The sequence below is a fragment of the Dermacentor albipictus genome, chromosome 2, assembly GCF_038994185.2.
Source record: "Dermacentor albipictus isolate Rhodes 1998 colony chromosome 2, USDA_Dalb.pri_finalv2, whole genome shotgun sequence".
Taxonomy (NCBI): domain Eukaryota; kingdom Metazoa; phylum Arthropoda; class Arachnida; order Ixodida; family Ixodidae; genus Dermacentor; species Dermacentor albipictus.
Window position 1 is genome coordinate 126,174,332 of NC_091822.1, and position 22,717 is coordinate 126,197,048.

Sequence of the window (22,717 nt, forward strand, 5' to 3'; positions counted from 1 at the left end):
GCGCGGCGCACTTCGGTGCGCGTTCATTTTTCTCTCGCCGAGTGGATTTTGGCCTGGCAGTTTTTTGGACGCTTTCTAGCTAGTACACGATAAAAAGGAACAATGGTCCCTTGCTGCCATTCCTGTGGGGACACGAGGGATTACAAGGCGTTCGCCTGGGCGCATCATCTTCACATCGATGTTAGTTCACTTCAATTATGGCCAACACGCTTTCCTTCACGTTTTTTTTTTGTATTTCGGTGCCGCCGCCACACAAAAGAAAAAAAAGCATTGTTATTGTCGCGTTGGGAAAGTTCCATTTTGTTACTTCTTCTTTTGCGGAAAGTAATGGGGCAAGGGATCTTTAGTTGCCGGGTACTCTTATTATGGTATTATGATAACATTTCTATGGGAACTCCAGGTGCACTCCTGCCGTCGCCGTCGTGTTCCGTATAAAGTCCAAGTGCGATAACATCGTCACCGCGCGCCACAGGCTGCATTTGCGGCTGAAAGCGTAGCAGGAGGGATGAGGGAGGTAACGATGGCGGGTCAGTCTTCCGTGCGCAAGAGAGGAAAGCGGGGAAGAAGCGAGTCGCCTTCCGTAGCGCACGATCTATCGCTCGGAGTGGAGGGAGGGGAAGGGGCAGGCCTTAGGGCTTTCTGATCTGTGAATCTGTGACTGTCATGCATTATATACCGTGACTTTGGTTAGCTACGGTGGATTTATTGCACACTTATACGTGTACTTAAATATATTGTTGCGAGGTTTTGTGTATACGTGCAGTGAACTTTGTTGACAATGACAATTTTTCGCCCTTTATCAAGCTGTATCTTCGCATCTGTATATTCCATAGTATGTTCGCATTTCTAATATAAAGGAGACACAATCTCGCCAATGCTATTCACTAGGTGCTTGGAAGAAATAATCAAGCTAGAAATCGGGAAGGCTTAGGAGTGAAGATCAATGACAAATATCTCAGCAACTTCCCATTCGCAGATGACATCGTCCTGTTGAGCCACGCTGGGGACGAGTTACAACAAATGATTGAGGTCCTTAACAGAGGGAATGTAAGAATGGTGTAGAAGGTTAATATGCACATGACAAAGAAAATGATCAATAGTCGGACAAGAGAACAAGAGTTCAGTTTCACCAGTCAGCCTGTAGAGTCTTTGAAGGCGTACGTTTACCTAGGTGAAATACTCACACGGGACCCTGATCATCCGAAGGAAATTTACAGGAGTATAAAAATGGGTTGGAGTGCATACGTCAGACGTCAAATGCTAAATGTAAGCATACCATTATCACTGAAAAAAAAAGAAGGTGTAAAATCATTGCATTCTACCTGTGCTACCATATGGGGCAGAAACTTCGAGACTTACAAAGCAGCTCGAAGATAAGTCAAGGACGGCACAAAGAGAGATGGACGAAGACTGTCAGGCGCAGCGCTAAGGGACAGAAAGAGAGCGGTGTGGATCAGAGAGCAAATGGGGATAGTCGATATTGTAATTGATATTAAGAGGAAAAAAATCGATCCGGGCAGATGTACGGCGTAGGTAGATAACCGGCGGACCATTAGGTTTGCAGAATGGGTGCCAAGAGAAATGAAAGTCAGTAGAGGACGGTAGAAGACGAGGTGAGGTGACGAAATTAAGAAATTCGCAGGCGCTAGTTGGAATCCTTCCTTCATAGGACAGAGGTAATTGGAGATCGCAGGGAGAGGCCTTCGTGCATGGCCATAAAATATGATGATGATGATGTTGATGATGATTTTGCAGAAGTCCTGCTCCTTAAGTGTGTCTCTATTACGACTGTAATTTCGGTGCAATTACAATAAAATACGGTGGTGACAGCTTCTCCTCCGCAATACATTGGAGTGAAGCACGGTCAGTGCTATTTTTCCCTGGCCGTTGAATATGTAAATAATGTAAGGAAGGTTCGTGGATGACAGTGTTTCAATGAAATATTTTGCCTTCGCTTGTACATTCTAAGCCCTTTACGTTTTTCATATCAGCTGCATGCACTGCTTTGCTGGTATCGAACTGATTGTTCTTAAGCAGCGTGACACCTTGTTTACTTCCTAAAAAGACAAATAATATGGAAGCATTGATATCAGTTATTTCTGGCACAATTTGAGGGATATACGAATACATTCGTTGATGAAAAAATAAACATTTCACTTGTCTTTACAGTGCGTGGCGTTCAAAAATTTGTTTCCAGCATCCTTGGCTATGGCAATGCAGTTAGTATTCCTGGATTTGATCCCTCGACAAATTCTATGAGGAGGAGGCCAAGCTGTAATTAGTTATAACATAAAAAGTGAATTCGAAAGGTAAAGTAAGGAAATTTTATATTTAAAGGTTACCGCAAGTACCACTTTGACAGCACATCGGCCAGGTAAGCGCTCGGACGCTGTCCGGCTGCAAGATGAACACAGAAAATATGACTGTCGACAACTTCCCGAAACTTATCACAGGAATGAAAAGACAACCTCAGTATACTAAAAGGGAAAAAAGACTAACATGGACGTGATGAACCGTTTGTCTCAATAAAATATTTTCACCATACCGAGAAGATACTATTTCGTAAGCCTGGCTGCGCAAATGCAAGTTTCCATAACGCTATACATTTTGTCTAAGTAAATATATAGTCTCTTTCGATGCGTCCAGTCGGAGATTGCTAAAGCCGGCGCGTGTATTTGGAATCCCTTAACATACATCACCATAGAGAAAGAAACTTCCGCATGGCGCTAAGAAGATAGTCACCAAATATTTATTTACTCTGCGTTATTCTTACTCTTTCACAGAATTTGTAACTTTAGGTTAAACACCATTTCATTATTTTTATTCTGCATTTAAATTATTACATCATTCATATGATATTTACGAAGCATTATTTTGGTGAATCCTTTAAAACAAAAGCGTCAAAACCGGTGAACTGCGCAAGACTGAAACATTCGTTCTGGCTAAAGCATTCACGAACCACGGTAAAAGAATGAGATCACTTTATGTACCGTTCTACTTCATTAAAAAATAATTTCCCAAAGTATCGTCATTCAGGAAAATAAAAATTTTGTACGTCACACGGTTTTGACAAGTGGCTGGGAATAGCAGAAGCAAACCATGTGGCAGGAATCTTCTGATGAACTTTCGCTAACAGTTGTATAAAACATACTAGAGTATTGTGTTCTTTCTGTGCGTATTTTTTTCCTTTTTACTTCCCTATAGCGATTGATGACTGCTACTTTTCCAACACATTGACAACTGTATATGATGAAATAGAGGGATATACTGTACATATATTTTCCTGCTGTAATATGCCTTTGCCTAAACTATGGGTCCTGCAGGAACAAATACAAGAAATTAGACGAGCGATGGAGGAAAAGGGTGAGAGAATGGAAGGGAGCAGGGATCGAAATTACGTACTTGTATTATGCCTTGTTGAAGGCAAATAGACAGTGGTCCGCATAAAAGCATCGGTTCTTTCGCGGACTACAGGTTCCTCTTTGTAGCGCATGCAAGAAATTTAATTTTACTATTGTACTTTTATTTTTCTCTCTTCCTATTGTTTCCTCTGTCCTTAGAGCACAAGACTGTGCGATTTGGGCTAGAGCACTGCCTAGACTCGCTCAAAAGCATCATTGCTTTGGCAAACTGACGAAATATTCGACTGTACGTTTTATGTTCTAATAAAGAAAGATATGCTGCAGGCCTCCGCCTTCAAAGCAACAAAGCAATAACCGATGGCTTCTTAAGGTTTTGTCCCTAGATGAGTCCTAATATCGGAGGGGCGGAAATGCATGGGATCAAGAGAAAAGAAAACACGAAAATGGTCATTATTGGTGGAGAATGCTGCTGTACGACTAAATGGGCTAAACACCCAGGGAACCAGTGAATCCTGATATTCTTTACTGTGAGCTTAGGTCATTACTAATAATTCATTCATCAACTTTAAAGCATTCTAATGCTTAACGTGTGCAACGCAAGCTTTTAATGCAAAATTGTATAGGCTTACTGAGCAATATAAGTATCTACTACCCCGAAGATAGCTATACGTTGGTTTATTTTGGGGTCACAAAATAAACCGCACGAGATTTCAGAAAGTAGCGCGGGACCATAGACTCTTACACGCAGTGAAATTGGTACCCCTGAACATATCGCCAACGAATGATTCATTCAGCAGGCAGTCTGTTTATAATGCGTCGCTAGCGATTCCCAACAGACAGGCTGAAGTGAATTACACACTCACCCAAGTGCTAAAATGGTTCGTCACACTCACAGGAACCAAATCTTTCGATTCCCACACGGCGTACAGCCTGCATTTTTTATTCATGGTATCACTGCGCAGACTGGAGAGGCACTCAATGACAGTTGTCTTCACAGCAGAATGCCTCGGAAGACCTTGCCCGTCGGATGACGAACAAGTGCTCCAATTCATTGCTGGAATACCTTCATCAAACAGCGTTGCGTGCGTTCATTTGACGTCTTTTGATTTTTTTTCATATGCCTTGCGTAAAGCTGAGTGAATATTTTCTTTTTCTTTATAAAATATTTATATCACGAGCACCGCACAAAATATCAGACCAAGTCTCCGGCGATGCTGGGTCGGCGGTGACCTTTGCGAATGACTGTACTGTGCGCTTAAGCAAACAAACATTACGTCAGAACAGTACAACGTCTCTCGAGCACAATAGAATTCTCGTAAAAGCATCGGTGATCTGAGCAGCATCGGCATCGCGGCGATGTGTTCGACCCAATAACTCGCGAATCTTCACCACACGTGAAAGAAATCGTAAAGTTGAGCAGACACGCACTCAGCAAGTCAAACAATTCAACGTCGCGCAAAGTTTCACTACACATAAAGATCGAAACACTACGGCGATGTACCAGTTGAATATAATTATTAAACCAAACTTTCTATGCCTCGCTGATTCACACCTGTTTGCGCTAGTTCAGCGCAAACATTCGTCAAGTTTGACGTACTGGCAACGAAGAGCGCACTGTATGACGCGCTTACGTTACACGCACGTATACTACACGGTAATGTTCGTACTATATGATTAGTCTATGGGGTTGCCTAGCCACGAAGAACAGCTGGTTATTCGCCACACAGTGAACATGTCGATGGTCATGCAGTCGGCGATCGTCGACCAGCGAAGCACGCAGGTCCGCTAGCAAGGCAGTCCGCGTGAACTCTTGTTCCTCAAATTGAAGAAGTGTGCGGTCAAGTCCTTGAACCTCTGCGTGCCGGGAATTGGCGTATTAAATAGGTCGCAGCTGTTCGCCCAGTCCTCGCACTCCAAGTCGAAAAGGGACAAGCCGAACTCAACGTCCGGAAATCCTTTTCTGAGTTTGCAGTACTGGAATATCCGACATCAATATATGTGGTTACAGTTCAGACGCAAATAAATAACGGTGGTCATTGGGCAACGTAAACGAGCCTCGCGTGCACTTTACACTCCTCCGAGTAAAAGACACTTTGTTAACTTTCCGTTCTACCCACTTGCCGGTACCCGTACACGTAGCCTCATTTCATACATTGCGCCAGTTGCCACGTATGCATGCTGCAAGTGACAGGTATGGAGCTGGTGCCACACTGGCGCTCACCGCGGTGGGTTGTCGAAAAGTGCGTCATTTCAAACGCTCTCTACCTGGCGATCTAGGTGGCCCGCATAGCCACCCTGCAGGGGCCGGAGGGCGCTATGTGCTTTCTTTTGTTTAGTGAGGGTGCCTCGATAATAGCGCGACAAGCGGTACTGTCGAGGCAGCCCACCTCGCCTGTGTACGAACACCGGCCGCTAGGGAAGACAAGAAAATGAGACGCCATTCCAAACGACAAAGAGATTGGCCGATCTGAAAGTTACGAAAGTTCACATTGCTGATCTCGACCTAAAGCATGTTCAGTCATACGCTGAACGCCCGCACTTCGACATTTACATATTTCTTACGCTGTTACGTACTTATTCCTTATTAGATTAGTTGAATCAATAAGCATGGAGTGTTACTTCCCCCCCGATCTCCCATCAAGAGTTACCTTCCAGTGTTAGCTAGGCTGTGTTTTAGCGCTGCTATAAACTGTGGTAAGCTTCAACACCAGCATCCTACCATATCTGACGCTTTCAGAATATCAGAAATCACAAACACGTGCGACAGAAGCAAAGAAGGCGACAACAAACAGTGCCCATCCTTTTGTTGTTGTTGTAGTTGTTGTTGTTGACATAGTGTATGCACTTTTTCACAATCGGAGAACAGGAAGCATGCTTACTTTTGAGCGTATACAGCACTCTGGGCGCTAAGCACAGTCTAGTCCTGGAAGCCTCCTGATTTCCTTCGGGAATTTGGAGTATAAAACCCATAAAGAAGAATGCCAGAAAATCGAAAGCACTGAAATTTTTTACCTTGTTATTGACGGTTTCATTTGTATCAAATGTCGAAATCAGAGATGGTGTGCCACCGCTCGAGCACTTCCCCGTGATGTGATTGAACCTGAGGGTGATGGGATTGGCGTAGATTGCCGCAGAGTCATTGCAGAACTGGGGGGGGGGGGGGGGGGGAGAGAAGGACGGCGTGAAATCAATGAAACGCTACGAGTCAAGCAAAGGCCCAACACATCGTTATATTCATTGTTACGAGACGAATTCAATACTCGCGATTGCAGTGGGTGGGCACTGTAGCTTCCAGAAGAACTTTCAGTTCATTAGTAGATCACACGAGCTATATGACGTGGGGACGCAGCGGGTTACCGTGTTTCTGTGGCCATGTGTGCCAGTGGTAATACTGACCGGTGTATTGTACTTTGGACGCCTTTTCAAGAATAATGCAAATGGTGCCACAGTTGGTCACATGCAAATTTTGATGCCGTACAGTCTCTTCCTGGGCTTCGACAGCTAGCAGTGTCGGAAAAAAAGGGAATGTCACGACGCACCTGGACCATAGCCTTTATTCCACTAGGGTTGCCGCTATTAGCGGAAAGAGTTTGCTAGTATATTCCATCTACCTAAATGAAACGGTGTTCCATATATTGTATGTTTATTGTTCAAACATACATAGCACTAGATACATGAAACTGTGCTACAGTGAAATAGCTATATGCCGCGTGTACATGAATGCGACAGAAGCGTATCGTATTAATTTTCAACCACTTCGCTTTTCGTGCAAACACGGCAATTCGCTAGTACGGCGTAAATGCATCAAATGCGCCAAGCAGAGGTAGTTTGAGAGGGAGAATGCGCATTTCAGCGGCCCGTGTGAACAGAAGCGTATTATCGAACGATGAGAACACATTCGCCGCGGGATGACAACGGGCTGACAACAGGCGGCCAACCAACAGGTGGCGGTTGCGGCCTCATTGCGGGACATCAAAACAATGACGACGACTTACGGAGCAGGCCGCACACGAATTCGTTTCACTCCTGAGTGCATTACGCTCGTCGGAACCATATCTTCTTGGCGATGTAAAGATGGTACCATCCGGGAGGTACTTTACCCGCTGCATTAGCTGAGCGAAGTGCATTTAGAGGTGATGAAAGCCGAGACGCCGGCACTCGGCTACCATGATACATCATTTAAGCCTTAGTCGCCGACATTGTGGGGTGGGGGGGGAGGAGGGGGGTGTTCCGGGGGACGATCCTCTCCCTATATTTCCCGGGAGTGGGGCAGGGGCCGTATTCTGTAACGGTTCCTTTGGGAACCGGTTCCTTTTGGCTGTTACGTCGGGATTACGTAACTCGGAGAAAGAGTGGAACGGGGCGGCGTAAGGCGAACCAATCAACGAGCGGCGGTCTGCCGGAAGATCACGTCATCATTTTTGTTTGTACTTGGGGGACGGTATAGCAATTAAAGGATGTTGCTGGTTTGATAAAAAAACATTGGTTTCTACAGAACACTTGCAAATATATTTTCAGTAATAAATGTGAGCTTGCGGCGCAGACCGCTACTGGGAGTTGTAAGTTTATTTGTGTTGTTTTCTTATTTAGTCGCTAGGTGGTGTGCCATACGCTATGCAAACAAGTTGCCTCGCTTTGTTTACGTTTTGGACTTGCCAGTTTGCGCGCCGCGGATCCAAAACGATGTCCTCGCAGAAGGTTAGGCTGCTGGGTCCTCATGTTTCAGCGAGGCAACGCGATATACTCGTGTCATTTGTTGAAGAGCACCCCTACCTTGCGAAGGCGTCGTGTGTGCTGGGTCAACAGCTGACGGCGGCGCGCAAGGAGGAGCTCTCGCAGCAAGTGATTGCCTTGCTGAACGCTGAGGGCCCGGCAGTGAAAACTGCAGCCCAATGGCGCGGCGTGTGGAAGAAAGACGTGTATAACGCCCGCCGTGATGCAGCCAGGTAAGCACACTCGTTGACGGAGCTTTTGCGCACCATATTCTAACAAACGTGTTAATCACAGAGGAACCGGAGGAGGCAGCCTGCCCGGACCGCGAGGGCGGGCGAGCGCCATCGGAGTCTGCCCGCCGTTCTTTGAGCCCGACGAAGAGGTGAACATCAGGCGCATGGGTTTCAATAGGTCAACGCCAAGTCGACGTGCTGTCGCGATTCGCTCAGTCACCGCCGTTATGGCTGATGTGTGGTCGCGCGCTAGTGTTGCCGCTCAGAAGATGGCCCGAGCTTGAGCGGAAATCGTCAAGCTATTTACTATCGCTTGCGTCAAGTAAGGTCGACATTTTTGTTTAATACCTTTCATCAGTATTTCAGTCTACTCATTCAAACATTAGGGGGGTTAATAGAGTTGATTTTCCGGTCGGAGCCGGCGAAATGTTTGAGGTTGTATTTAGTGTGACGAGCATCGAGTGATTATTACAGAGTTTGAAACGAACAAAAGTGTGTGGTCCGGATGATATCCCTACATCATTCCTTATAAATTGCTCGGGCATCTTTGTACTTCTGTCGCTTATTTCAAAATTTCTTAAATAACAGCGTTGTTCCTGGTGATTGGAAACTAGCGCGAGTGGTGCCAATTCATAAGAGTGGACAGAGGAACAGAGTTGAGAATTACGGACCAGTATCCTTAACTAGCATTTTATGTATGTAAGGTTATGGCACATGTGTATACCTGCATCATGTCTCATCTTGATAACAATAACCTTCTTCATCCTAGTCAGCATGGGTTTCGGCAAGGTTTTTCGTGTACGACACAATTGGTTGCATTCACTCATGAGCTAGTCTCAGCAGTCGACAAGAAACAAATTGTTGATTGTATATTTCTGTATTTCAAAAAAGCTTTTGACGTCGTTACGCATAGTCTACTGATCGCTAAACTTTTACTTTACAAATTGGATGAGAAGGTTATCGCATGTATTGCCGAGTATCTTCGCTCAAGACAGATGTCTGTGGCTCTCAACGGATGTTCCTCTGAATACGTACCTGTGACTTCTGGGGTTCCCCAGAAGTCACATTCATGGCACCACTTCAGGCATTACATCATCATTTACAGCATGGTTTCCAAAAAGGATTTTCTTGCGAAACCGAACTACTAGAATTCACGTCAGACTTACACTTTCATATGAACAGTAATAAACAAATTGACTGCATCTTTTTGGATTTCTCGAAAGCATTCGATCGTGTAGCCCATAGTCACCCGATATCAAAGCTTTCAGCAATTTAACTCAACTCACTAACCCTATCATGGATTCGTAATTTTCTTACTAATCGCGAACAGTTCACTGTTGTTGCTAACTTTTCCTCTGGCCTCTTTGACGTCACCTCTGGTGTACCTCAAGGCAGTTTACTTGGGCCTCTTCTCTTTTTAATTTACATTAACGACTTGCCGAACAATATATCATCTTCTGTACGATTAATATTTCACAGATTTGTTCACACAGTTCGCCTAACCTTATCAAACCTGAAAGAAGCATCCTCGACGTCACAACGACTGAACAATCAGTTCAGCTACACCCGAATTTATGGCAACACACAACGCTTTTAATTTTTCAACTTTGCCCCGTGCGGTCCGTTTATGGAACGCACTACCAGATACCATTGCATGCCAATCTAAACACACTGCATTTCGCAATCTGCTAAGCAATCAATATGCCGTTTCAACCGTCTAAACACGTCATGTCTTTTGTAATTTACTTGCATTTTTTTCTACAAGGTAAAGAATTTCAGCGCTCCCAATTTTTTTACAATACTTACTACTGTATAACATGTAAAAACTTTTACAATGTTATTATGCTATTATGTTGTTGTTTACCATTTATTGTTATTGCTCTACATATTGTATTTGCTAATGTATTAATTTTCCATGTTCTGTGTGCACTCCTTTCTTTATGCTGATGTTTATTTCTTTCCCGATTCCATACTAATATGTTACCGTATTTCCCCCTTACACTATGCCTTCTCGAAGGCCTGTAAGGTACACGTAAATAAATAAATAAATATTTAGAATGTTTGCAGATGACTGTATAGTATATAAGGTCATCAACAGCGAATCTGACCAACAAGCACTACAATATGATTTGGATTTGATTGCCACATGGTGTGAAAAATGGAAAATGTCACTGAATGAGCAAAAGAGTGTCCACGTCACCTTTACCGGGAAGCGCTCATATGACAGCAATCGTAACACTATAAATAATGCTACTCTTGAACAAGTGTGAGAATATAAATACTTAGGTGTATTTTTTTCTGCTTATCTAAGGTGGAACAGACACGTTACTCATGTTAGGAACAAGGCTGTCGGAGCATTAGGTTTCTTGAAACCTATCTTTAGTAGCTTGCCACAGAAACTTAGGGAGCAACTGTATTTCACACATGTGCGCAGTACACTAGAGTATGCGTGTGTTTGCTGGGATCCATATACTACAGAACTTGTAGATAAACGAGAAAAAGTGCAGAACAGGGCAGTTCGGTTTGTCCTTGGCAATTATGACAGGATGCTTAGCATGACAGAAAGCAAAAAGGCATTAAATTGGCATCTTCTCGAACACCGTCGCCGAAACCTCAGATTAAAATTTCTTCATAACATATACCACTCTAATGCGGGGATAGCCAGGTAATTGTATTTTCAGCCGCCCACATGTTTCTCAAAGGCGAGATCACAAATTAAAAATATGTGAAATTCCTTTTGACGCTCTATTGCATGAATTATGAAAAGTCATTTTTTCAGCTTTCATTATTGATTGAATGAGCAAACACGACTGTAATAATAAAGATAAAGCTTTGTGCCAAATATGGCACACCATGAAGATGGCTGAGCGCTCTTGCTGCCATGGGCGGAAAACAAACCTTCACGGACGGTGGTCTTTTTAGTGCGATGTGGGGAATGAAATGAAACAGTTGTTTGCTGCGTTCAGGCACAGATGAATGTTGCACTTCCTCTATCTTACCAACGACTTGTTTGTGCAAGGTGGCCGCTTACATTGTTTCTTCTCGTCAAATTCTGGCCAGTGGCCGACTTCGTCAGATCGGTCGTCTTTGGGTGGCATTGCGGCCGCTGGTCCCTGTGCTTTTTTGACTTGAACCTGGAATTCGATGTCCTGACTAGAAGTCCTTCCTGGTCGCTAGTTGGGTAGGCACTTGTTATGCGAGGTAAGGCATTCTGCAATTTCTGCTTTTAAATGAGCCAGCGGTAGTACTTGTCTCCTCCTAAGCTGCTCCTGCACCCTCCTGTACAAGACCCATGCTGTTACTACCAATAAGTCTAGCATAGGCGTAAAAATTCGAAAGTGCCATTTCTTCGACCTCTGGTATGTATGCAGTAAAGTCCAAACAGTGAGTGCAGCAGGTCAACACCACCCATGTGCCTGTTATGGACCTTTACTACACTGGGGCAATCAATTTCGCGAAACACCTTGGCGGAGGTAAACCAGCGCTTAGTCTTTTGGACTGGATCTCTCCCAACAAAGCTCTGCAGAAATGTCACTGCGCAGTTATCGTATCAACGCACACACGATAACTCCACGTCATGTATCGCGTTTGTGAGTGCCTCTGAAGCACCACGTCCTTTACATTTCAGTTCCTTTTCGCTTTTCAGGCGGCTGTTTGGTAGACAATTCGCCCTTACCGTACCGATCGTCAAAATTCCATCTTGTGATAGAGTGACCTGCAACTTCGGGCTATTGAACAGATGGCAGCACGTTACCATATTTTGTATTTCAGTTTCATACTGTGCCAAATATGGCACACACCGATTTTGGTTTCTCTGCTGTAGTTGCAGGCAAAATTGAGAAAACTAGTAACTGCCTTGAATTGACGAGACCAAAAAATATGCCAAAATAATTTTTCTATGCTTCTGCGGTCGAAATTTTCAGAGAAAAAAAAACCAATTGCTCGTGTTTGCCCCCTCCAAGTTTCACGTTGCATCCCAAAATCTACTTCACCTCTGTTTTGCGTATCGCTCAAGAGATGGCAGCACTTGCCCATAATAAGTGCGCATAACTATGAGATTTACTCTGATGGTATCACATTCTCAACTGGGAATCTCACACACGCGAAAAAGAATGGTAACTGGTATGTGCCAAATATGGGACGCCATGCAATAGAAGGTTAAAAGCGACGCTTTCCGCTACTCTTTCTATGTTCGTACTATAAGAGATTGAAATACTCTACCACCTGACACTGTCTGTATTTGTTCAAATGATGATTTCTTCCATGCTTTATGAATGTAATTTTGAGTGTTCATTTATATGAGTTGTACCCTCCCTGCTGTAATGCCTGAATGGCGAAGCAGGTACCCAGTGAATAAAATAAAGGAATATTTCATTGTCATGATTTTCTTTATATTGTGTTATTATTGCGTAGTTGCACCTTGTTAAGCAGCAATTACGAGCATTATGTGAAATCATGCGTGCAAGAAATGCAATGTTGAAGCAACAAAGCAGTAGTAAGCATGAGTGTCTGCTATGTAAAGAAATCCTGCTCCAAAAAGTGCTTGGCATGTCTCGTTTGTTGCTATACGTTTCAATATGTGCTATACAGATTGCTTTGAACGACATTTCAGTTGCTGTGCAACTTGTGCTGTGCTTGTGTGTCACACATGAACAGACACCTTCAGCTTTGGAACAATGCATACTGCACAGTAAAATAGGCATCGCAAAGCAATATTCAACTATGCAAGATTGGTTGCCATTCACCTTGGAAATAACCTTTATTTAAAGAAAATTCCCTGGCAAGACAGTATTCAAAAGCACAGTGAACAAAGCAAAGGAGTAACATAATGGCACATGACTATTTGTCACTGCATGTGTATCTGTCATGCTCAACATAGACAAATCATGTGCTTTTCACTACCGCAGTATGCAGCATACTACGATTAGCCACATGTGAGCACACGCAATGTGTTATGTTGAAGTGCACGGCCTATTTACTTCATGAAAAGAAAAATAAAACATGTTCCACCAGCACGTGTCTCCGCCTCATTTGCCAGCGAATGTGCCGGCGCACACTTTGCAGGTAGGCAATGCGCAAATTTCTGGGCAGCCGAAACACACCAACTATGGATTCGCGCACCGCACGGCCTCATTGAAACAAAGCTCGAGAAGGCTGTACAGGGTGCGCCTGCGGTGGCACCTGTACTTGAAGCGGCACTTGTGCCTGGGCTGGCCGCTGTGCGCTGTCGTCATGTGCACCGTCATCATCTGGGTCGTCTGGCAGAGGCACGCCTGCTGCAAGGCAGAGGTTATGCAGCGCTGCACAAGCTGCAACAATAGTGGCTGCTTTCTGAGGCGAGTAGTGGAGCACCCGATACATCTGCAGGCATCGGAAGCGGCTCTTGACGACTCCTATGCACCGCTCAACGGCATTTCGCATTGATGCGTGTGCCTCATTATAGCGCCCCTCTGCCGTGAGGCGATTTGGGTGACCAGGCACAGGAGTCATGATCCATGGCGCTAGCCGGTACCCAGAGTCCCCTGTAAAGTGTTGCATGTTAGTGAACGAAATGGATACATTAAGGCGCAATGCAAGAACACAGTCTACGCCAGGGCCCTTTTACAACAGGAGCGGGTCTTGGATTTATTGTTGCAATATCTATCAAACATTGACCTTCCCGGAAAGTTGTAAAGAAAGTTCAACTCATTTTAAAGAAAAGCCCTATTTCACCTGTTGTCTTGGCTGCAAATCTCTATCTCAGGTTAAGTTGGACATGTAATATTTATTTCATACTCGTGGTTTTCTGCTCCGTTCATCCCATTTGCCCCTCCCCAAATGTACATCTTCCACTAAAACTTATTAGCTCTTCTCTCTTCAGAAGTGTTATTTTATAAAACACTTCTAAGGTCTACTCTCGAATATGCTGCCAGTATCTGGGATCCTTGCTCTACCTTTCGTACCTCTTCTCATGAAGGTACCCAAAATCGAGCTACCCGTTTGATCCTTTCTAATCACTCCAGCACCACATGTCGCTGCAACAAAAAAAATCACACACATTGCGACACAAAGCAAAATAGCGCAACTTGCACCATTCTACAATATATACTACACCGATCACTAACGTCGATGCCGAAAGTTTCACGCACACGCTTATTCCTTTGTTCCAAGGACAGTGACCAGGGACCAGGTCCCCGAGTCCATTGTCACCAACCCTTTTCCACCATGCTTGAAAACTGCCATTTCGACGTGTTCTGTAGAATTCCACCCCTGCCTGTAGCGCTCCACTTGGCATTCAGTGTATTGAAATTAATAAATAAACAGCATAACATGTCAGCTGTTGTATACATGCTGGTACAAATATCTGCCTTTTAAGAGAGACTTGTTTCTCTCGATAGTCGCTGCAGGTTCATTAGGTACCGCTGCATTCACAACACAATTCTAGCAAATCACGCTTTCTTAAAGTTTGCTAGGATGCAAAACTATTTGACTGTGTATGTTTTACATGTGGAAGAAGCACTGCTACTTCAGGTGCACTTACCAAGCAAGACTTCTCCATGAAGTAACAGGCCACGAGTGAGGCGGCGGCGAAATGTAGAATGCCTCCAGACGAATGAATCGTGGCACGATCCCGGAAACCGTGGGTCAATTTCCAGGATATTCAGCTTCGCGTCGCACACCTCATAAGGGAAAGCAAAGAGAAGGTGTCAGTGCCACTGCAACAAATATGTGGCACAACCTTTTGCTTACAACACTACTTGCCAAACAGTTACTGTTCAGTCAGTGAACACAATTACAGAAAAGGAGATATCAACATACGCAGTAGGCAGTTGAACTAATGATCAGCATGATAACAGTGTCATCTTAACCTACAAATGCAATGTTGGCATGTGTTCAGATGCTCATGTATGGCGTGCAGTAAAAACACAATGCGCAAAATAATTCCTTTGGTTTCTTCCGTCCATATTGTATAAGATTCTGCTAAAGAGTGAACCTATGTTTTTTTTTTTCAGACAAAGGGCCTATTACAAGCGAAAGTACGCGGAAACAGCATGTGCCGTATTGACAGCTAGAGCAAATGGGTGTCCACACATTCTCATTCTCCCTCACACCATTTTCCTTGATGGGATGCTCCTTTTCGCGTTTACAGTCTGTTGGCCACAATGCTTTAGTTTTACGTCGAATAAGAATCACAAGGGCTCGTCTTCTGTTAGGATCGCTCGCAGACGAAGACTCCCTTCACTGCTACGGCGTCTATTCCGGTTTAAGTCGCGCGTAATGTGTTTACATTGTAGCATCGAAAAGGCTATTCAACTGTGATTGGAGAGCACTGAAAAAGTGCGGCCGTGTTCTATGCAAAGATCAAAGTCGTCATTACACATACAACACAAACGCTACTTTCTCTAATAGGAACGCAAGTATTGCCGGCAATTGATGAAAAATAACGAAACGAAGTTTTTTACAACGTGCATTCGCGCAAACACATATCGAAAATATTTGTCAATGAACAATACTCACGACCATGCAGTTGAGGGTGTAATACCCTTTACGGCTCCAGTACGATTCCGTTTCGCCGGGGCCGAGCTTCTTAGGGCGAACGATGGCTATCAGACTCCCGTCCACACATCCTAGAACTCCTGGAATTTTTCCACGGCTAAGAAAGCCTTCCTTGACGGCGGCTTTCTGTTGCGCCGTGGATGGGAATCTAACCCATCCTTTTTCCTTGCCCACAACCGTAATGGCCTTGGCGACGGCTGTAATGATCCGGGGCTGACCGAAGGCTACGACAGTGCAATCGCTTCTTCATTCCCGACGCACTGTTGAAAGCTCCCGGTGGCAAAAAACCGCAGCGCGCACAGCACTTTCATCGTAGTGTCGACACCACGCAATCTTTGAGGTCCGAGATGTCCTTCCAGCTCATCTCAAAGACGTCGCACTACGTCTTTGGAGAGACTAAAATGCCTTCGAAACTCTTCTTCGGCCATGCCGAACGCGTCGCGTCGTTGCCTCTCGTCGCGTCGTTGTCTTTCGGCACTCGCCAGCAGCACAACCAAGGGAGCCGCCATTGCCGTCTCTGTCTCGTCTCGTCTAGGTGCCGGCTCGTCAGCTGGCGCGAGATTAGCCGGCAGCCGCGGTTGCCCTAGCAACACTCGACATCATGCTCGCCCCCGCGCGCGACTCTCAAACGAACCACTTCTCCGCGGTTCCGCTCCTAGCAGGGAACCGGTTCCTTTCCAGAAGATTGGCAACCTGTGTGACGTCATCAAAATTTGTCGTCCTGCCCACCAGAGATGACGACATCGAAGCGCCGACCAATGGCAACAGCCGAAAGGAACCGGTTCCCAAAGGAACCGCTACAGAATACGGCCCCAGGTCCCTTTTACCGGAAAACATTGACCAAAGCGATGCCGAAGACCACCCCCACCCCTAAGGTGTCATTACCAGAGTTCAGTCACACACATCATTATAGGTTTCCTTTGAATTGCCTCTACCTTGTCACGTAAAATTTTATTGTGGCTAAGAGCGTACTCTATTAGAATGTAGGCGCTCAACCTGCAGACATGATAGCCTGGGATGGTAATTTGAATGTACGAGAAAACAATACATTACGCAGAAGCTGAAAACACAAACCACTTTTCCAGCGTTTCTGTCATTCATAGGGCGGCCATGGTCTTCGAGATTTGCGCGCACCGGAGCGCGCAATTCTCAACGCTTATAGAAGGGCGCGCCCGGTTCCTTGCAACGTCTTGAAATAGCGCTCGCCTCCGTGGTATCGTCGCCCGTCCAAGAGGCCGCATTTCGACCAGAAAGCTCGCCTTCCTGCAAAGCATTCTCCGCAAGCGTTTCCCGACTATGGTCAAATAAGCTGCCGTTACCGGTAGCGTGAGAAGCAGTCAGAGATCTTGGAATGATATCGCATTCCGCTATTAAAGGTGAAATACAAACGTCCTTCAAATTTTTAATTCATACTTTCATTTTATTTCTGGAAATCATGACAATAGGAGGACAAGCGCATCAGAAGGGCCCGCGGCGGCTAGCTCATCCATATTTTCTCATGTCGGCATTTTTTTTATTGAGGCATCACAAATATGGACGCTCTAGGCGCATTTCTGCCGTGGCCGTGATGTTCTGTATGTACTGGAGAGGAACGAGCAGCAGGCACTGCATCGAGAAAGATGACGACAAGGAGTGGTTGGAAGCCTCGTGCCTGTGTTATCTAAGCTGTGTGACCTTTCGCTGCGATGTTCTACTACCTGAGGGTTCTACCAATTAAACTATAACGCCTCTTGACGTTTGGTGGACGTGCTGGGCCCTCTACCAACCTGGAACTCCGCAGCCGGGCGCTCCTTACCGTTTCTGCCATGCCTAAGGACGCCCTGCAGCCCGATACTCCCCTGGCATCGCCTGTCGTCTGCTTCGGTGCTCTACGGCAACGAGATCCTCCAGTCTTCACCGGCAGCGACGACCATGACGTGGAGGATTGGCTCTCGTCATACGATTGCTTGAGTGCGCATAACGAACGGGATGACACAGCTAAACTGACTAACGTCATCTTCTTTCTGGAGCCGCGAATCTCTGGTTCCGTAATCATGCATCCAACCTTTCCACCTGGACAGCACTTACCAATTCTTTTAAAGAAGTCTTCGGTCGCCCTGCTGGGCGCAAGCTTCGCGCTGAACAACGCTTGCGTAATCACGCTCAGCAAAAGGGTGAAGACTCACCACCTACATTGAAGACGTAGTTGAGCTTTGCCGGCGCATTGATCCCGCTATGCCCGACTCTCAAACGATCAAGAATGTCATGAAGGGCATAGAGGATGGCGCCTTCCAAATGCTCTTGGGGAAAAATCGTCAAACGATTCACGAGGTCATTACCCTGTGCCAGAGCTACGATGAGCTCCGCAAACAACGCCTTACTACGCGCCGAGCTGCCGCGCCGCACGACACGGTTTCGGCTTTAACCGACAGTTCCAGTGCTGCTCCCGCCCACTCTTTATTCTTCGAACAAATTAAGCAATTCCTTCTCGAAGAAGTCGCGCGCCAACGGTCATTGCTTCCTACTACCCAGTCGTCCGAGTCCTTTTTGTCTCCAGTACTCCGACGGGTCATACATAAACAACTCAGGAATGCACTACCTCATGCTAATGAGCCACCTTCAGCGCCGGTTCCGCTCACGTACGCTGTCGTCGTCGCCAGGCCAAGGCTTCGGCCTGAAGTCGCGACTACACGGCCTCAAGCAGCTTCTACGCCTCGCCTTCTGCAGCTGCGAACTTCTTGCCCAGAAGCGGTTTCTGCAGGCCCACGCAGCCCCTACGCCCAGCTCAGCACTGTGTACCCCTACTTAGGCCCCCTGTTGACAATCCGTGCGTACCCAAGACAACCGGCCGATCTTCTTCGCATGTGGCTTTGCTGGCCACGTGGCACGGTTCTGCCGCCGGCGGGTTTGGTATCCTCCCGACACTGCTAGACTTCAAGGGAATGCTCCTGACTCCCAGTCCAGTTATTCGCCACCAGTTCCACACTTCTCATCAACTCATCTCCTGTTCGCCAACGCTTCAACACTCGTTCGTCTCCATCTCCCCGTCGACGTTCCCTGTCCAACATCGTTTGCCACCCTACAGCTCTGGTGGAAAACTAAAAGGCGCAGTTCCGGAGGCCAGAACTGCGATCTCTTCGAACTGCTCAAAGCCTCGTTTGTTCCCTACGAACGTCATTGAAGTTTTTGCCGAAAGTATCGACGTTCACGAGCTTGTTGACATGGGTGCCGCAGTGTCCGTGATTGCCGACTAGCTTCGCCGTACGCTCCGAAAATTCGCGACGCCGTTTTCTGCCATTTCGCTGCGTACAGCAAGCGCTGAGCCATTTGAGCCCTTAGGAATATGTGCAGCCCATGTCGCGATAAAAGACAGTTTATACCACATTGAGTTTGTTGTGCTTCCACGCTGCTCCCATGCCATCATTCTAGGATGGGACTTCCTCTATCTCATCGAGCTATTATTGACTGTGCCCGCGGAGAACTTGCACTGACTCCATTTTGCGGCAGTCTTTCTGAACATTTGCCTCCACCTTCTGCTCGAGTGTTCGCTGCCACCGACACTGATGTCCCTCCTTTCTCTTCCCCCCTTGTACCTATTTCCTGTTCTGCTTTCTACGATTCCACAGTTCTTTTCACGCCATCTCAACTTGCTGCACGCCGTCATCACTTTTTGCTTTCCTTTGCCCTCCTTCCCTTTCGCCAAAGCTCCAGCGCACTTTACGTTTCGAATCCATTTTCGTGTCCATCAAGCTTACATCATGGCGATCGCCTCCGTATTGCTGGAGAATTCGACACGAGCTCTGTCTACGATGTGCCTGATGACTCCATTCCTCTTCAAGTAGACGCCATGGCTCTCCCTGTCTCTGCGCCTGCACTCGCATGTGACCTAACGTTTGCTCCGTATATTGATCCCAACCTCACTCTGCGTGAACGCCGCAGGTCGTCGACCTCTTTAACCGATTTCGAACTACTTTCGACCTCCAAACACAATGTTAAGACGTGCCTACACAGTCATTCATCACATCGACACCGGCAGTCACGCGCCTCTACGCCAACGTCCATACCTTGTGTCTGTGACGGAGAGCCGTGTCATCGATGAGCACGCAGGAGACATACTCCGACGTGGCGTGATACAGCCATCACACAGTACCGGGGCTTCTCCGCTAGTGCTGGTCAAAAAGAAAGATAGGACAATTCGTTTTTGTGTAGACTATTGACGACTCAAGAAGATAACGCGGAAAGATGTCTATCCTCTTCCCCCTATCGACGACGCAGTGGACGGCCTCCGAGGCGTGGAATTATTTTTGTCCTTAGGCTTACGATCCGGTTATTGGCAGGCCCCGGTGGCTGACGCAGACTCAGCGAGGACTCAGCGATAAGCTTTTACGCCTCTATTTCGGACCCCATAAGATCATCCGACTCATTGGCGCACTCGATGATGAAGTCGGGCCAGACGGCGTTTCGCTGTCACTGCGGCGCCGCTCATATCCTGAAATAGTCCACGTCGTGCGACTGAAGCCGTTCTCCCAGCGCTAACGACCTTTGGGACATTCATCAAATGAGCTTTCGTCTTTCTATTTTTTTTTTTTGTGGGGGGGGGGGGGGCTGTGTGCTGTTGCGCTTTCCTGCATCGGGACGATGCTTTTCCCACGGGCGAGCGCTTTTCGTCGTCTAACAAATGTTGTCAATATGCGCGGCACGCGCCCGCATGTATCGGAAGTTTCTCAAATGTTATCGGCGGTTCTGTTGTCGCGGAAGCTTGTGTGATCTGTTTGCTTGTGCGATGCGAATTGTGTAGTACCTACTGTAATGCACGCGGGCACCACCAATTACTCTCTAACCTTCGATGATTCTTGTACATAAGTGGATGCGCTTGACCTGCAGATTAGATTAGATTAGATTGTATATATATATATATATATATATATATATATATATATAGTCATATCATAAGCAGCCAACAAACACTGACCCCAAGGACAACATAGGGGACATTACTTGTGCTTAATAAATGAAATGCAGAAAGGATAGATTAATGGAAAATTAAAGTGGATGAAAAGGTGGATGAAGGTTGTGGGTTCGGTTCCCACCTGCGGCAAGTTGTTTTTTAATCCACTATAATTTTCCATTATTCTATCGTTTGTTTACTTCCTTTATTCAGCAGAAGCAATGTTGTCCTTGGTGTCACTGTTTGTTGACTTCTTATGATATGACTAATAATAATCGGGCCCCTCGGTTAACCCCCTTTCTTCTCGTTATATATATATATATATATATATATATATATATATATATATATATATATATATAGGAGAGGGTCCCAACCCTCAGCGGGGAAACGAAAACTTTCCGCCTATGATAGAAACACTTGTAGACACAACGCTGGGAAATTTTAGTGTTCAGATGCGATGCCGTACGCTTCCGTAAAATAACCGTCGCGTGAATTGGCTCACGCGGAGACGGAGAACATGACGGAATGTAGCCAACACCGCGCAGGTAATTTCGACGCATTTATCAACTAGGCAGCAAAAGGCAGGCTTATATGATGAGAGAGCGCTAACATTCAAATGCAACACCAGGTGACGTAAGCTTGCTAGAGAGGTAAATTTGCGTTAGTGTAAGCGGTGGCGTTGGAGCACATAAACTAATACAATACGCGTCTACCGTATCCATAGAAACGCGGCCATTGTTTTCCTGAACGGTATTCAACGTACTATTTTACTTCTATCTCGGGAACATTGCTACACACCCCTCTCCTTGGAATCATGTTTAATAATGGGCACAATGCGCCACACGCATAGGAATAGTTCCCGGCAGAGGCGAAAGAGGCAATGTCTGTGACAATGGTCGCAGTTACGTGGATTCCTATTCGGAATAGGTGTAGTTATTTTACTAGGTCATAGTTCCACATTCTTGTTATGCATAATTTAACGGCCAACGATTCTTGTATATGAAACGCCGCTCTACATTATTTGCTATTTTATACGGTGCACCGTTCTATTTAGATAAGTGGAAGTGGTTAAGGGAAGTGGTAAGTGGTTCGGGAGAATGTTGGACCTGTATTTCAACCTATACGAAACGACCTTAGGAGGGTATCGTATAAGTGCGCGGGTACTTCAACGAGGAAGCTGTCTTTTGTAGAACATTGGGTTTCTTTTTTCTTGAAACTGTTTTCATTTTTTTTATTTTGGAAGTTCTTTTATTTGGGAAGTTTTTCAACTAGCTCAGCATTCTGTCGTTCTAAGATTCTTTCGGGTTACATGAAGGATAATTGTTTTTTCCACATTTCTATTCGCAAAAATTATCAGTTTTGCGTTGGGTGCTTTTGATCAACTCTCTCCGTGACGGCGCTCTCATTCGTCGTCTCGCTTTGTATTTACCCCCAACTTTGTATTTACCCCCAGCTTTGTGTTACCCCAACTGTGTATTTACCCTCATGCGTAGAGTAGCTTCCAGCCCCTATGATGCCGAGTTCGTGTACATTTAGGACTGCGTACGGTCAGCAGGCAAAATACGCTGTTTTCGACGTTTGCTCCTATTTGCGATTTGTTTGTAAAGTGGCACAAAATTTTACCGCTCAGATTCGTCCGAAGAGCGAGGTTACACAGCAGGACAAAAAAGCAGTACCGAAGAGTGTTTGTCCATTAATGTACGCAAAATGTTATTTTTTACCTATTTCCTTGCTTGTGATTTTTTTAATTAACGCTTATTACTGTTTTCATTCACTAATTCTTATGTGATACGTCCAGTACACGCCACTGATAAAGGGGTCCCCAAGTTAGTATATTGCAAGACATTCCCATGTGACGTGAAAATGCAGTGGAACATGTGGACTCTCAGTTTTTGCCTACGCTTGTTCAAAAAGGGCTCGAGATGTTCGTGTCGGCTGAAAAA

At 45.7% G+C, this 22,717-nt stretch overlaps 1 protein-coding gene and 1 long non-coding RNA gene across 9 annotated transcripts in view; both read right to left on the reverse strand.

Annotated features, from left to right (window-relative positions):
• Positions 1-4,445: 4,445 nt before the first annotated feature.
• The window catches only part of LOC139056092 (basic proline-rich protein-like), a 56,821-nt gene continuing 38,549 nt past the window's right edge, over positions 4,446-22,717 (reverse strand). For 3 of the 8 annotated variants that reach the window (XM_070533953.1, XM_070533957.1, XM_070533952.1), the window contains 2 exons: positions 6,375-6,509; positions 4,446-5,336 (listed from right to left, as the gene is read on the reverse strand). In XM_070533953.1, coding sequence (XP_070390054.1) covers positions 5,148-5,336; positions 6,375-6,509 — 324 coding nt within the window. In that variant the 3' untranslated portion in view covers positions 4,446-5,147. Of the gene's footprint in view, positions 5,337-6,241; positions 6,305-6,374; positions 6,510-11,298; positions 11,443-22,717 lie in introns of those variants that run through there. The other 5 variants (XM_070533954.1, XM_070533956.1, XM_070533959.1 and 2 more) reach the window with 5 other exon arrangements.
• LOC139056095 (uncharacterized) lies at positions 11,908-16,377 on the reverse strand. The gene is made up of 3 exons (XR_011512150.1): positions 15,806-16,377; positions 14,829-14,967; positions 11,908-13,830 (listed from the first exon to the last, which is right to left on the reverse strand). It is a non-coding gene; the product is annotated as an uncharacterized lncRNA (long non-coding RNA).